A 17,014-nucleotide genomic window follows, 5' to 3' on the forward strand; every position below is an offset into this window, starting at 1 on the left:
GTGACGGCAGCGAGCAGGCTCCTGATTGGTTAACGCAGCGCGAATAGACGCCAAAGTTCCGATTTTCCAACTCAGGCGTCAGACGCGAATTCGCCTCAAACCCGCAAATGCACAAAAAGCACCAAATAAAATCACTCGCGCGTAACACACATATCGCGCAAGACAGTCGATTTGCGTCATTCGTGTGAACTGGACACGCAAATGAGGCGGAATCACGTCCATCGCGCCGCAGGACCTCCAGACGCGCGTCATTGTGTCTTCACATTGACTTAACATTGAAATCACTCGCTCCAGATGCTCTATTTACGTTTTTTGTGAACGCAGCAAAAGCTTTTACTTAACCCTCTGAAGTCTGAGCTGTTTGGGGCCCTTTAGACCAGGGGTTCTCAGCCCTGGTTTTCGAGGCCCACTGTCCTACAGAGTTTAGCTCAAACCTTGATCAAACTCACCTGCCCGTAGCTTTCTAGTAATCCTGAAGATCTTAATTAGCTGTTTCAGGTGTGTTTGATTAGGGTTGGAATCAAACTCTGCAGGACTCCAGGGTTGAGAACCCCTGCTTTAGACGTTTTGACATGCTCTAACATTAGTGCTTTTTTCAGATGCTTATATTGTAAACACTTTAATGGCAAAAGTGGCATTACACTGTATTCAGCACAAACTGGGCTACCATAATATGTGAGCAACATGTATGTACATGCTTGTATTTTTGAGAGAAGAATGTTTATGCATGGTTTTTGTAAGTCTCTGAATTAAGGCTACAAAACACAATAGATATGTGTCCACAAGACTTTTGAATAATGGGTGGTGTTGACTAGAGTTTTTGCTTCAAACCGATGTGAGAACCACTGAGCCTACTCATTCACATAAAACAATATATTGATTTACATTTTGTAAGACACTTTTTCTTTACAAAGGCCATATACGAAGGGGTGTGAATGATCATGAATAATGCTGTGAATCACACCTGAGAGAAAGAACAAATGCATAATGGACCGCATAATGACCTGCATAATGAATGAGCCTTTGAGTCAGGTATGTGACTGAGAGAGCTAAGGAGCAGGACAGAAGAAATATATTTCGTTGTAGTTTATTTAGAATATAGTCAGGCCTATTATATTTTAAATTATCAAAAGATTTGACTACTATTTTTAATGTTTTTGAAATAAGTCTCATGCTAAAAAAGTCAAGTCAACTTTATTTATATAGCACTTTTTACAATGCAGATTGTTTCAAAGCAGCTTCACAGTGTTAAACAGGAAAATAATATAATTTTATTCAGCCGTACAGCCATACAGTGACAATGTGGGCATTAGATCAGTAATTAGATCATTCATTTAGTTTACTAATTACATTTATTTGGATATTTAGTTGAAATATTTATTGTCCCCAGTAATATTATGACATTTAATACAATTCAGTATTCAGTAGGGGTGTGATGAGACACTTATCTCACGAGACAAGACAAGATAAGAGATTGGGTTCACGAGAACGAGACGAGACAAGATTTTTACATAGTATTTTTTAGAAATCCTCAATGATGAAATGCATGACTAGAAAAATTGTTTGCAGGTGCATTTGAAATGTTTTAACTCATCATCTTGTAATGAATGTCATTTCAGTTCTACTTTCTGCGCGCACGACTCAAACAGCTCGTGTTGGGAGAGCTGATGGAATTGAAGTGACTGTTATCCGCCTGAATTAGATAGTTTTTATTTATATAAAAAGCAAAACTAGAGTGGATGCGTAATGTAAACGTAGTTTTGGCCTATTCTATCCTAACTTCACCCTCACACTCCGTCATGACATTATGACACAAGACAGCTTTTCACCTCAACGAGAAATCCCGTCACAGTTTAGTCTCGCGAGATCTCGTGGCACCCCTAGTATTCAGTAAATACAAATAACTGAAGAATTGCTAATGATGAATGTTATAAGTAAAAATTTGGGATTTAAAACAACATAATACATTATGATTTCAAAGCGTATAGGGTGAATGCAGGTTGACTGGGACACTTTTTTCCCAGTCATTTCAAGGGCAAAACATTTCTGAATCATTTGATTGTGTAAACTATCCGATACACACAATACTCAAATATCATTTCGAGTTTCGGTTAATTTATGAGACATGCGTGCAATGCATGATGCAAGGCTATTGTCGGCAATATTTGCTTTTTATTAAATAAGAAGCAAATATATTAAAAACATTGGTTAGAATTAAGATACAATTTATACAAAACACCATCCTGCACTCTCAATTTATTCATCATTTTGAATGCCAGATTTCCTCACACATTTTGTGAGAAAGTGAATGTCGCACCCAGTTAATCCAAAATAACTGCTTTATACATAAACTTTTATTTTTGTGTTATTATAGCCTGCTTTGTCCCATCACTCAAGAATCAGTCATGTTTCCAGATGAACATTTTGTTAAGCGAAATATCCTGAATACAGCTGTACACACTCTTCTGAATAGATCAAAGGAGTTTCCTTGCAATGTTTTGAATAAAATCTGCAGTTTCAAACTTTTGAGATGAAAGAGGATATGGAGAGAAAATCGCTCCCTTCTTCATCCTCATTATCCTTTTATCTCCCGCTGGGCTTTTTTTCTCAAGCCACAATGCCTATTACTGATCGGTTGTTCAGATCCATTTGCTTTTTATTTCACTGTTCGTGTTTTGAGTCTGTAAGTGCCACGTATATGTCTTCAGCATAACCAGTGACACGAGAACTCATATTCTTGTTTATCAGTGTCTCGACAATGTACCTTTTGTAAAAGTGGGGATTTAGCACTTACAAGCATAAAGAACAAATATAGACATTGACTGTGCAAAGAGATCGATTTAAGATTCAACCGTTACAATAACATGCCTTGTGTGAGTTCCTGTTTTTAATGTGGATCATATATTATACGAGCAAGAATGCAATGTTTCCTGAATATCCACACGATTGCAAATGTGACATTGATTTTATACAACAGGTCAGCAAATGAATGGGTAATATTAATGGAACACGCCACTTTTTTTGAAAAATAGGCTCATTTTCCAACTCCCCCAGAGTTAAGCAGTTGAGTTTTACCCTTTTTGAATCCATTCAGCCGATCTCCGGGTCTAGCGGGAGCACTTTTAGCATAGCTTAGAATAGATCATTGAATCTGATTAGACAGTTAGCATCTCGATCAAATTATTTTTTCCTATTTAACCCTAAAGCCATGTTCTGGACAAATGAGGGCAAAATCGTATTTTGTTTAGTTTTTTTTAAATACTTTCCTTAATCTGAGCGGTACAAGACTTGGCTACTTTTCCTAAGTTTACCACCTGAACACACACATTTTTTGTTGTTGAAAAAACTCGATTCTACAATGTTAAAGGGTTAGTTCACCCAAAAATGAAAATTCTGTCATTAATTACTCACCCTCATGTCGTTCGAGACCCGTAAGACCTCCGTTCATATTCGGAACACAAATGAAGATATTTTTGTTGAAAGCTGATGCTGAGAAAGGCTTCAGATAGGCCTCCATTGGCATTCAGTACACTTATACTCCCAAGACCCATAAAAGGCACTTAAAATGTCGTTACAAAGTCCATCTCACCACAGTGACTCTACAATAATCTTACGATGCGACGACAATAGTTTTTGTGTGCAAAAAAAAATCAAAATAACACCTTTATCCAGCTTGTTATTGCCTTCCGTGTGTGCCTCCACGACGCATGCGCGAGAATATGACGTAGCGCCGGCGTTCGGGAATCCATGAAATGCACACTCTAACCCCATTTTGAGCACTACGCCGAGACCTAAAGCACGATCAATGTAGAATCCAACAGCTTAGATACGCGCGTCTTCCTCTGATTGTAAACAAATCACTTCTGGGTCATGTGTCCGAACGCCGGATCTGCGTCATATTCTCGCGCATGCGTCGTGGAGGCACACACGGAAGGCAGTAACAAGTTGGAAAAAGGTGTTATTTTGATTTTTTTTGCGCACAAAAACTATTGTCGTCGCATCGTAAGATTATTGTAGAGTCACTGTGGTGAGATGGACTTTGTAACGACGTTTTGAGTGCCTTTTATCCGTCTTGGGAGTATAAGTGTACTGAATGCCAATGGAGGCCTATCTGAAGCCTTTCTCAGCATCAGCTTTCAACAAAAATATCTTCATTTGTGTTCCGAAGATGAACGGAGGTCTTACGGGTCTCGAACGACGTGAGGGTGAGTAATTAATGACAGAATTTTCATTTTTGGGTGAACTAACCCTTTAAGGGCTTGAAAAAAAAGTCCTTAATCCCGCCTTCGTGGACAAAAATGGGCACCCATAGGAATGAATGGAAAAAACTGTAATTCCGAGCATTTATTTTTTTATTTGTCCAATAATAATGAATAAATCCAACACAATGCAGATCATACATAACACAAATGAAGGAGTGAGCCTATATAACCTATATAACATTCTCAAACACTCACACACACACACACACACACACTCACACACAAAAGCATTGCATTGAAAGCCATTGAATGAGCCTATAACAGAGTGAGTTTTAGTTTTTTATTTTTGTCAAATAAAAAACAGTCACTCACACAGACACAAACAAAGGAATTAAATGAGCCAATAACTGGGCAATTAAAAAAAAAGAAATAAAAAATTGTTAAAACTTTGGTTTACAGAGTTCAGCCCATATGCAGCCATTGAGTTCTATTGCCATCTACTGGCTATTGATATTTTAGCTTTAAAACGAAATTAATACCTTCATAGGTTACCAGATGTCGCCAAAATCACCTCATTTTTGGGTTTTGGCTCTATAGACTTGCTGATACGTTTTTTTTTTTTTACTGAAGTTAAAGAAATATTAAATATAACATAAAAATAAGCATATTTTACATAAAAATATGGTACTTTTAGAGATAAATAAATTGATTAATACCCCAAATATCACTAAAAAGGCATAAATTGATAGAATTAATTTTATCAAAGATGGTGATATAACATTTATTAAAAAAAAAATTGGAATCACACTTGTGACCTTCATGCCCAAATGTGTCCACGAGGGCAGGATTAACCCTTAATCGCCCCTCAAGTAGGGTTTACGTTTGAGTCCCTTGGGGTCAGATAGACCCCAAACTTTTACAGAGCGATTGCATAAGGAAATATAATTTTTTTACATGGAAAACTATATATCATTTTTTTTTATTTACTTCTCAACTATACATTTATGCTGTGTTTTTGTGGGTATTTGGTAGTTTTTTACCTATTTTCTGCACAAATACCTAACAATGTCATAAATTGGCTCATTAAAAATTATTTTTTTATGAAAAAATCACTTGAATGATGATCTTAAATAAATATAAATAGTTTTTGGACATTGTTCTATGTGTTAGGGATAGAATACCGCCATCTGTAGGTTTGTGGAAAAACTTTAGGAATTATAGTTAAAGAGAAAGAGAGAGAGTGCAATGACCACATTATCCACTAGAGGTCCATAGGGAAGTTATGCAAAAGTTAAGCTGCCTTTCATCTTTCTTTTATTTGCCCTTTTCCCTCTCTTTCTCATGATTGTTCCTTGTTGCATTTGTGCTCTAGTATTTGTCCTTCATTTATGTATGGAATTTTTTCAGATTTATGCCAGTTTTGTTGATTTTATTTGCCAGTTTCTATAAAAATGCTCTCTGTTGCAGTCACACACGTGTGTGTTTGTGTGTGTGTGCGTGTGTGTATGAGACAGAAAGTTCGTTCCACTTTGTGTTTATGCTCTAGGACCAGATCTTGATATAAATGTAGACATTTTCAGATTTATACTGGATTTAGTTGATTTTTTTTTTTACAAACAAAGTGAAAAAAAAAAGAATTTTTTACATTTTCCCATTCATTGCCAAAATCCAAAAAAATGCTCCAGACACCTGTGTTTGTGTTTGTGTGTGTGTGCGTGTGAGTGAACATGCTTGTTCCATATTGCATTTGTGCTCTAGTATTAGTACTTCATTTATGTATGAAAATCTTTCAGATTTATGCCAGTTTTGTTGATTTTATTTGCCAATTTCAATAAAAATACTCTCTGTTGCAGTCACACACATGTGTGTGTTTGTGTGTGTGTGTACGTGTGTGTGTATGAGATAGAAAGTTCGTTCTACTTTGTGTTTATGCTCTAGGACCAGACCTTGATATAAATGTGGAAATTTTCAGATTTATACTGGATTTAGTAAAAAAAAATTGACAAAAAAAGTGCATTTTTTTTATTTTTTACACTTTCCCATTCATTTTCAATGTGGGGTCAATCTGACCCCGAGGGACTTAAACGGTAATTTTTTTTTTACACACCTTTAGAACAACCAAATCAAGCCCAGATTTTTTGTGCTTGTTTAGATAGATTATTTAGGAAAAGTCACCGAGTCTCATGGCCCTGAGATGAAGGGAACACTTTTAAAAAATGGAGGAAAAGTCCAGTGGGGTCAGCTGGACCCCAAGGGACGATTAAGGGTTAAGGGCTGTTATGCGAGGGTGGCTTGAGGGTTAAAACTTGACCATTAGCATCTCGCTCAAAAATGATAATGATATTCTGTGTAATATCATTGCGCCGCTGCACTCAAGGTACTGCAGCAAAGTTCCTTGATTATTATGCAGGAATGAGAGTATAGTTCCTAGCCATATCGGTATTTTCCGTCAGTCTTAGTACACGATGCAACAACAGAAGAGTCACGTTTTAAATAGGAAAAATTTTGAAATTCTTTGGTCATTTTTTGAGTGAGATGCTAACGGTCTAATCAGATTCAATGATCTATGCTTAGCTATGCTAAAAGTGCTACCGCCAGACCCAGAGATCGGCTGAATGGATTCGAAAACGGTACAACTCAACTGTTTAAAGGTGGGGTAAGTGTTATTTCAAAAATTTAGAAAAGTGTCTCGGGACATGGACCAAAACAAACTTGTAGCCAATCAGCAGTAAGGGGCGTGTCTACTAATGATGGGGAGAAGAGAGCGCTCAGTGCACGTAATTATTCAAAATACACGACACAGGACGGACATTAGCCGAGCGATGACAGAAAGAGAGAGAGGGCAGATAAAAAACATATGTGGAAAATGCCTAAGGGTCAAAATAAGGCTTACGATCAGCTTTCCAGCGCTGGAGAAAACTCAAGGTTGCTTTATTTCTTCTCCATAGGCGAGTAACATTGGTTTTGTTTTGTTTCACAGAACTAAAATATGCTAGCTTTTGCTTGAATACGCTTGTGTGTCATGTTTGCTTGTTTGTCCATTTGCGATCGTATCGTCGTTCACTTTAGCGATGATAAAGACCCATTCATTTCCACATCCTGTAAACCACTGTCTGTTTCAAGCGTCAGCTCCCAAAGTGTGTCTGAAAAGTAAGACAATAAACTCCTAATATATGTTTGTTTCCTTTGGTTCCTCTTTTCGTGATCAATATAACCCTCTAATCTGGTCATAATTGTAATATGTTGGTTAGTTGGTCTGTTGTGCTCGTGCGATCGAGTTGTTCTTGAGAACTGTGTTTGTGTTTTTGGGATGGAAGGGAGGACATTTTCACTGAACATTCGACCTGGATTACCATAGCAACACACATTGCTTTCACTTATTGATGACATCATACCCTCGGCCGGCTGGCACAGCAGATTCTGCCATAGTTGTTGCCTGGGTTACGTATGTGTGGGGCGGAGCTATCAAAATAGGGGCGTGTTTGTTTTGGTGTTTTGAAATATCAACATCGGTTACCAGAAAGCACTTACCCCACCTCTTTGATCATTTTTGAGAGAGATGCTAACGGTCTAATCAGATTCAATGATCTATGCTAAGCTATGCTAAAAGTGCTACCGCCAGACCCAGAGATCGGCTGAATGGATTCGAAAAGGGTAAAACTCAACTGTTTAACTTTAAAACAGTTTAAAATGAGCATATTTTCAAAAATAGTGGCGTGTTCCTTTAAGTGATGTTCATTTTAAACAGTATTATCAGTATTTCTGCTCTATTTTGCAACTAAATAATTGTTCCAATGTACTGAATGAATGAATGAATGATGATGGATGGATGGATGGATGGATGGATGGAGACAGTGACTTGAAAAGGTGTATGCAGAAGGATGTTAAATCCCTCACAGGGTATGTCACTCTAAAATGTTTGAGAACCAAAGCTTTATATGGTTTAGTGTGGAGATTAAATTTGTGTTTTGTTTAAACCTGTTCTTTAAATGCAACATCGATTATTAGCGTTGTGGCATATTAAGTGTGTCCTGTGTCTTTTATGCAAGAAACTAAAGTTCTTCTACTCTTTTTTTCAGGGCAGTATGGGGAGTATTGCCTGTATTGCATGGAAAGGAGACACTCTAGTTCTGGGAGATGTTGATGGAAACCTCAATTTTTGGGACCTAAAGGCCCGTCTTTCAAGGTACAAATGTATATATCACTAATAACTCAGCAAGTCAAACCTGTCTCCAGTCACGTATGTGTGTAAACTAATTTAGATCTAAAACTGGTGAAGTACTTACTGAACTGAAATGACCAGGGCCGTGCAGAGAGTTCTTCAGGGGCAGGGGCTCAAATGTAAAAAAGGGGCACTATGTAAATATATATATATATCCTTATGCTCATCAAGCCTGCATTTATGAAATCAAAAATACAGAAAAAAACAGTAGCCTAATATTGTGAAATATTATTACATTATGTTCTTTTTAACTTTTCATTAATCAAAGAATCTTGAAAAGAGTATCACAGTTTCCATCATTGACATTAAATCCTCATATTAGAATGATTTCTGAATGATCATGTGACACTGAAGAGTGGATTAATGATGCTGAAAATCCAGCTGTGATCACAGGAATAAATTATATTTAAAAAAAATAGAAAATAGAAAACCATTATTTTAATAATATTTCACAATATTGCTGTTTTTTATCAAATAAATGCAGGCGTGATGAACATAAGAGACTTATTTCATAATGCTGCATAATATTCAAAAATGGTAAGTTAATATAATAAAGTCCTTTCACGTAACCATTTGGCCAGCCTACACTTCATATAATAGGCCTGTAGGAGCCGGTAGCACTTGGGTTTTGTTAACTTTGATAGTTTCATGAAATAGTAAACGATGTATCAATATACATAAATACAAGTGAATTTAACACTTACCATTAATGCGACTTTTGCTGCTGCTGTGGTTTTGTGCAGTGATTTGTTTGTTGTCAGTTAAAATCCATTTAGTTAGTGATGCAATTTATTAAATGAGACAAACCGCAGGAAATCGTTCCACAAACGTTAGTTCGTCTGTCCATGTAATTTCCAAAAGATTTATGAATAAGAACAGAAAATTACCGCTCCACTTCACATCGCCCAATGGAATTTTTGAACTTGCTTTGCCAGATCACGATTGGTTGGTGTATATACATGACAAACGGGCATTGGTGAATTGTGTAATAGGCCTACTTTAAAATATATAATGTATAGATTTGTAATTAAATCAACACATTAGCTCTGATTATGGATGAAAAAAAAATATTGGTTTACTTTTTTCCCGTAAGGCCACACACTCTCTGAAAGGACCATATTTGTCTCGAGAGCCGTTTCCGAGCAGTGGAAAATCAGCTGTCTATCAAAACGCACGCGACCGATAGCAACGCCTCAACAGAAATTGTCCGACTTTTGAGCCGTTCGTTACTATTGTATACATTGTCATGTTATAATAAATCACATTTATTTAGTTTTATTGACCACGATATTATCATTGATATTTGTCTGAGAGGGGCACTTTTGATTCATTTTGAAAAAGGGCAGGGGCTCGAGCACCCAAAGCCCCCCCCTCTGCACGTGCCTGGAAATGACACATCATAAGGGACTTAGTTGGAAAAGTTCAACTGTGTGCATCAAACACTCTTTTATTGTGTTGATAAAATGTCACACTCATTTATATTTTTCAGGGGTGTTCCTACACACCGCGGGTGGGTGAAGAAGATTCGTTTTGCTCCAGGCAAAGGCAACCAAAAACTTTTGGTGATGTACACAGACGGAGCCGAGGTCTGGGATACCAAAGAGGTGTGTGTGTGTGTGTGTGTGTGTGTGTTGTTCTTTTTTTTATTTATTTATTGTTTATGTTGAGAAAAAGCATCACTACTTCATTTTGCTTCAAGTCCTTATGAAGAAAGTTCACTCTGCCGCCACCTTAGCAGCCATTTTCTATCTAAACAATAGTCATACAACTAAAATGTAAACACATTTAAAAGCAAAATCAGACCAAACTAAATGTTGTTTCTTAAAGGATTTGTTCACTTTAAAATGGAAATTGCCCCCATGATTTATTCACCCTCAAGCCATCCTAGGTGTATATGACAGATGTAATTTGCAACCAGGGTCGTCTAGCAACTCTCGGTTGGGTTGCGAGCTGGAAAAACCAAACTCCAGTCAGGCCAATCACATCGAGTGTATCGAGTCGGTGGGCGGGCTTAACATAATGACGGCAGTGTTGCGGCGGTTCCGCGGGATACTCGTAAACAAAGAAGCTGGTCTTTCGAATCGGCTTTGGCCGTGACTCTGGAAGACTTGGAGTTCAGCTTTTCTTTGAGAAAAGAACAAAGAACGGCACTGAAGTCTTTCTTAAGAACTCTTTGTTTAGAGTTTTGTCGACCAGATACGGCGAAAGTTTAATCTCTCAACTAGCTCCGCTTCACCTTCTCCGTTGCTCTGGTTGGTTGTAGCGCTATCCTATTGTGTGCAGAGGGAATTTGAAAGACAACCGTTTATCCCGCCCCTCGGATTGAGCCCTGCCAATGGTGTGTTCCCAGACCCAACATCTTGATGTGGGTCTGGCTTGTCAGGCTAAATCGATGGGGTTTTGTAAGAAAAATATCCATATTTAAAACTTTATAATGGAAAATATCTAGCCTCCGCCAGACCGCCTTGCATATTCAACTTACGCAGAAAGTATAACGCCTCTCGCAGTTCAAAACGCTTGCGCTACATCCAACGCCAGTTACGCTTTTATGGTACGTTGAATACAGAAGGCGGTTACTGCTAGGGGTGTTCTATTCCAGGTTTTTTGGAGTCGACTCCGATTCCCGACTCCCACTGTAGGAGTCCATTACCCCTTTTCCACCAAGGCAGTGCTAGAGCTAGATCGGAGCCAGAGCCTAGTTTCAAATCGGTTCTTTGTGTTTCCACACCCAAAGCCCCAGCTCCGAGCCAGGAAAAGTGGTTCTTAAGTAGCACCAAAACATTGCTGGGCTAGAACAAGGTAGAAGTAAGAACCGATTACGTCAGGTGCTGGGGGCGGGGTCAACAAGACCAACACAAACTTGAGATCCGCCATTGTTGAAATAGCAGCTAATGGAGCTAAGTCAGTAGATCAAGGATCAAGTCAGTTAGAAATACCAAGGGTTCACTCAAAGCAAGGAGAGTCTGCTTTTAGCTATTATGCCAGCCGTAGCTGGAACCAGCTTCCTGAACAGATCAGATGTGCTCCAACAGTAGCCACTTTCAAATCCAGACTCAAAACACATCTGTTTAGCTGTGCATTTACTGAATGAGCACTGTGCCACTGTACGTGCTTTGTCCGAACTGCTTGCATTTTAATTTATATGTTTCAATTTAACCCTGTTTTTATTTTTATTTTTAATTATACTCTTTATTTTTATCTTTCAATATTTTTATTTTGTTAAGGCTATCTGGGTGGAATATGTTGAGAGACGGGGAGTGATAAATAAGTGGGGTGGATAAACCATAGGTGGATGACTGATTCTGTGGTAAATGCAACGTGATTGAAATTTTTTGAATTTTGAGATATCACGTGGGCGAGGAGGCCGTGCTGTGAGCCGGTTAAAAGCCACAGAAGCAGACAGCCAATATGGGGAAGTCCCAAAGTAAACCTGACTCTCCATTTTCTTCCACCACAGATAGGGGTTTTCATCTTTATTTTTTATTTATTTTCATTCCTGTTATAACTGTTTAAATTCACTTACGAATATTTTTATTTCATTTATGTGTAAAGCACTTCGAATTGCCACTGTGTATGAAATGTGCTATACAAATAAACTTGCCTTGCCTTGCCTTGATGAAGTAGCCCAATTCCGCGGGAAAACCGCAGACTTGGCAACACTGCCGCTGCCTCGCTAGCATTGCTGAGAAAGATGAGTGTATACAGTAAGACCTGGCTCTGTTGTGGCTCTCAGCATGTGGAAAAGCAAACGGTTCTTAGAAGCTCCTCAGTCGAACCAACTATGAACTGGGACTAGCACTGGCTCTGAACTAGCACCCGGTTCATTCTGGTGGAAAAGGGGTACATGTAATCGACTCCTCGACTCCATTTACTTTACATCAAAACAGGGTCAGAAATTAGTCAAAATTGCAGTTGTTACACTCTTAAATTATTTCCCCCCGAAAAATTAAAACCTTAAAAGATGAGTTAAAGGGGTCATGAACTGGCTTTTTTAAATATATATGCACTGAAGACTAGCCCATGGCTAGGATTGGATAAGCATATTTAATGAGCTTCGGCTCCCCTGTGAGTACATGTGGGAATGGTTTTGAAGGCGTGTGGGGAAACGCTCACAGGGCTCGAAAAATATCTTTATCAAACAAACACACACACACAATGATTCATCTCTCATCCACCAGCGATTGATTGGAATGTTTGTTTTTATTACTTGGCCGGCCCGATCGGTGAATATAACTGCGAACCGTATACACACACTCTCGCGCACAAGAAAGGAATGTTATTTCACTATTTAAGTGGGTTTATTACGTTTATTACGTTTTGGTAGCCCATCTGAAAAACACACATCCCCGGGACGTTGGGCTTTGCGAGCCCTGGCCCATAACATTACAAGTCCGAGTCTGATCACGAATGAACCAATAACACCTCAAATAAAGGATTCTCCAGCCTGTGACAGCGTGCTAAGGTATGTTCAGTTAGACACGTACACATAATCAACACGATCTGTAACAATGCAATACTATCACAATTAAAAAACATGTTTTACTCACATTAGTGTGTTGCACCGTTCCTGTTGGATCCAATATAGAAGGCACAGCATTGTGTTTTAATCTCAATATGTCTGCAAATCCAGTCTCGACCTGTGTCTTGTTTACAAACGATTCGGCGGTGAAATGAAACACGCAATGTCTTACGCACTTGAGCTGGAACCGGCATGTTTATTGCTCGGTAGCGCGACCCGTTTAGCTCCACAAGTCGGTGGGCGGGGCAAAGGAAAGTTGATTTCTCAATTCATCACCCCTTTAAAGATACTAAATACTAAAATACATACAATAATGTACACTTATTTCGGTGTGTTTCTTCTTGATGTGAGTATTGGTATGATTTATGGTTAGTTTAATGATTACGAACACAAGGTTAACCATGGAAAACCAAATCTATATTTATTGTATTAATACACCATTAGTTGAACTAAAGCTAGCATGGACGAAGCCTATGTATAATTACAAACTAAAGTCGCTGTGACTGTTTTATATTTCTAAAGCAAGCACTCACATACATTTTCTGGGACAGCTCTCTGACGCGGTGTATTACGTCAGTGTCTGAATTCCTTGCTTCATTTCATTCACTGCTTGCTTATAGTCCCCTTTATTTCTATAGCACTTTTCACAACACATATGCTTCAAAGCTTGATGCTTTTACAGTGATGATAGGAAATAAATTTTGTTTTAGATGAAAGCTAAAGTAAGTTTTTGATTGATTAATTTATGTTAGAAAATCTGATTTCAAAATGTAAAAACGCAGTTAAAAAAAATATTGCACAAAGTGAAAACAATAATGTAAATATTATTATTATAAGTGTGAATGAAATATTAAAAGTGCATTTAAAAAAAATAACAAGCATGATTTCATCTCTTAAATGTCTTTGTGTGTGTTTTGGTCATAATTTAGACTTTTTAAAATCTAATTTCTTTTTCTCTCCTAATTAGGACTTTTATTCATAATTTAGATTGTCATAATTTTGACTTTAAATCCAAAATTTTCTAAAAAATGTCTTTAAATCCTAACCCTAACCCTAAGTCCTAATTTCAACTACTCATCTCACAATGACTTAGCATGTCGTATTTTCGACTTTTTATCTCACTATTATGACTTTTAAAATCATATTTTTGACTTTTTATCTAATAATTAGGACATTTAAAATCATATTTTCAACATTTTGTCTCTTAATTATGACCTGATGATAATTCAAATGAGCTGATCAGTAATATAGTTGAATATGTAGTGTGCCCAACTGAGCAAGCCAAAAGCCAGAGGCGACGGTGGCAAGGAACCAAAACTCCATCAGGTGACAGAATGGAGAAAAAACCTTGGGAGAAACCAGGCTCAGTGCACGTATATTGCACTCAACCGCCATGCACTTTATAGGCAATTAGAAAATAAGTAAACAAGTGAGCGATTTCATGCACAGCAACAAAGTCGACACCGAGAGTTGATTCCTGTGCTGGAGTCGACCCCGACTCTGGGGCTATTCAGAGTCTAGGAATTGACTCTTTTGGAGTCGACCCCCCTTCACTAGTTACTGCCGCTTCAGAAGGCCTTTATTAAAGGGATAATTCACCCAAAAATGAAAATTCTGTCATCATTTACTCACCCTAAAGTTTTTCCAAACCTGTATGAGTTTCTTTGTTCTGCTGAACACAAAAGAAGATATTTTGAAGAATGTTCGTAACCAAGCAGAGAGAGCAACCATTGACTACCATAGTAGAGAAAAAAATACTATGGTAGTCAATGGTTGCTCTCTCTGCTTGGTTACGAACATTCTTCAAAATATCTAATATCTAAAATATAACGTTAGGTTACAGTCAATTGAAAGCAAATCTGCAAATGCATCCTCTTGTTTGTCAGCGATGTGCATCTTTATTGGTTGAACATCTGTGAATGCTGTCTGTGGACGAGCTACATTCAATTTCAATTCATTCAGGTAGTACATTTTACAACCAAACATATTATCAGTGGTTCCTGGTGTGTTTTAAAGTCCCATGATGTTGATTTTTTTATTATTTTATAATGTTTCCTGAGGTGTAGTTATAATGTTAGTATGATTTTTACATCATAAAATGTCATAATTTAGAAATGAAAGGCATTTTGACTTGAATGCTATGTTTGAAGGGGCGTGTCTGCAGAGAGACCTCATTGTAAACGCCCAGTGCTGTGATTGCATCGCATTATGAAACTATTCTTTTTGACATCTTGGAGTGAAAACATAGACTGAACTTGAGGCCACGGGTGATCTGCCTCCCGTAGCTCACACACATCTTCCTCTGCTTCGGCCATCATCTTCCGACTAAACGCGCGCTAATATAAGCAGGTGATGCGTAGCAACCTCTCGCAAAACAGCCTCTCCAACGTTTCACGAGACTTGCGAAAGTCATATTAACTTATTTTTAAATATATAATATAATTATTACCATTTGACAGTAACGGAGGAACGCCACCGAATGTAACTAAGTAAAAGTACAGTTTTTTCACAAGAAATTTACTTGAGTAAGAGTAAAAGTACCCATCTTTAAATATACTCTAAAAGTACAAGTTACCCAAAAAATTTACTCAAGTAAATGTAACGAAGTAAATGTAATTCGTTACTACCCACCTCTGCATATAACTAAATATTAACATGTTGTTGTATTTTTCTTATATAGGCTCAATATGATTTAAAGTAACTAGCTACTTGGATACTTTTTTACTCCAACTCAAGTAACTATTCAAATTAGTACTTTTTCTTTTACTTTGAGTAAATGTTTCTAGAAGTACTTTTACTTGAGTACAGTTTTTGGATACTCTACCCACATCTGCTTATGGCTTCTACAGAAGAATATCCCATCATTGAATAGTAGGTCTGTCCTGAAAGGTTTACATGTGATTTATTTTATTGAGAAAATGAACCGGATTCTTACTTTCAGAGCTGTACTCTGTTGGTATGTAGCCGTGGCCAAAAGGTATTTTGTTTTCTGCTTCAGTAATTGTAGATTTTTCAATGGTATACTAAGTTTTAAAGGATTTTATTGGCATAAACGTTCAATATATGCAAAGAGTCAATATTTTCAGTGTTGACCCTTCTTCTTCATAACCTCTGCAGTTCACTCTGCCATGCTGGATATCAGCTGCTTTACCAAATCCTGACTGATGGCGATCCATTCTTTCCTTAATAGTACTCGGAGTCGATCACAATTTGAAGACTTATGCTTGTCCACTCACCTTTTGTGGATTGACCACATGTTCTCTATGGGACCAAATCTGGGGAGTCAGATCCAAAATTTCAATGTAATCCCAGAGGCACTTCATTACCACTCTTGCCTTTTGACATGGTGCTCTATCATGCCGGGAAAATACACAAATCATCACCAAATTGCTCTTGCTGGGAGAAGTTGACATTTGGATACTGTTCTTTATTCATGGCAGTGACATTGGGCAGAATTGTGAGAGAGCTCACCGCCTTGGATGAAAAGCAATCCCACACATGGATGGTCTCAGGATGTTTCACTGTTGGCACGACAGTGGACTCAAGGTAGCGTTCACCTTTTCTTCTCAGGACAATTGAATTTCCAGATGGCCCAAATAGTTTGAAGAGGGCTTCATCAGAGAAAATAACTTTGCACCAGTCTTTTGCTGTCCAATCCTGCTGAATTTCACTCTGTTCTTGATTTATTTTATTTTTTTCCTGGAGAGAAGTGGCTTCTATGCTGCCCTTCCTTGACACATCTTGGCCTCACCTGCTGCCAATATTGATCAAGATCTGCACTGGTGGACACGATTCTGTAGCCGACTCCTCAGGAAGAGATGTTCTGGCACTTGCTTTCTTCACTGCAGTTGAACCTCTTGTCTTGAAGTTCTTGGTCAACTTTTATTTCCTGCTGCGGCTACATTTTGTAAGAGGTCACACTGGTGCCTCCACCATGTTGCCCAACTGATAAGAGCCATTTCAGTCAGTTCTTGAGTCTGTTTTTGCTGCCCTTCTTGACACCAGGGCCGTTGTCCAAAAGTCTTGGCCTCACCTGCAGCCAATATTGATCAAGATCTGCACTGGTGGACA

General features: G+C 38.0%; 1 protein-coding gene across 1 annotated transcript in view; it reads left to right on the forward strand.

Annotated features, from left to right (window-relative positions):
• Window positions 1-17,014, forward strand: part of wdr11 (WD repeat domain 11) — a 173,494-nt gene that overhangs the window by 116,619 nt on the left and 39,861 nt on the right. The window contains 3 exon segments of the mRNA XM_079843546.1: window positions 8,282-8,388; window positions 9,914-10,028; window positions 16,716-16,857. Coding sequence (XP_079699672.1) covers window positions 8,282-8,388; window positions 9,914-10,028; window positions 16,716-16,857 — 364 coding nt within the window.

Source organism: Gobio gobio (genome assembly GCF_949357685.1).
Source record: "Gobio gobio genome assembly, chromosome: 18".
NCBI classification, from domain to species: Eukaryota; Metazoa; Chordata; class Actinopteri; order Cypriniformes; family Gobionidae; genus Gobio; species Gobio gobio.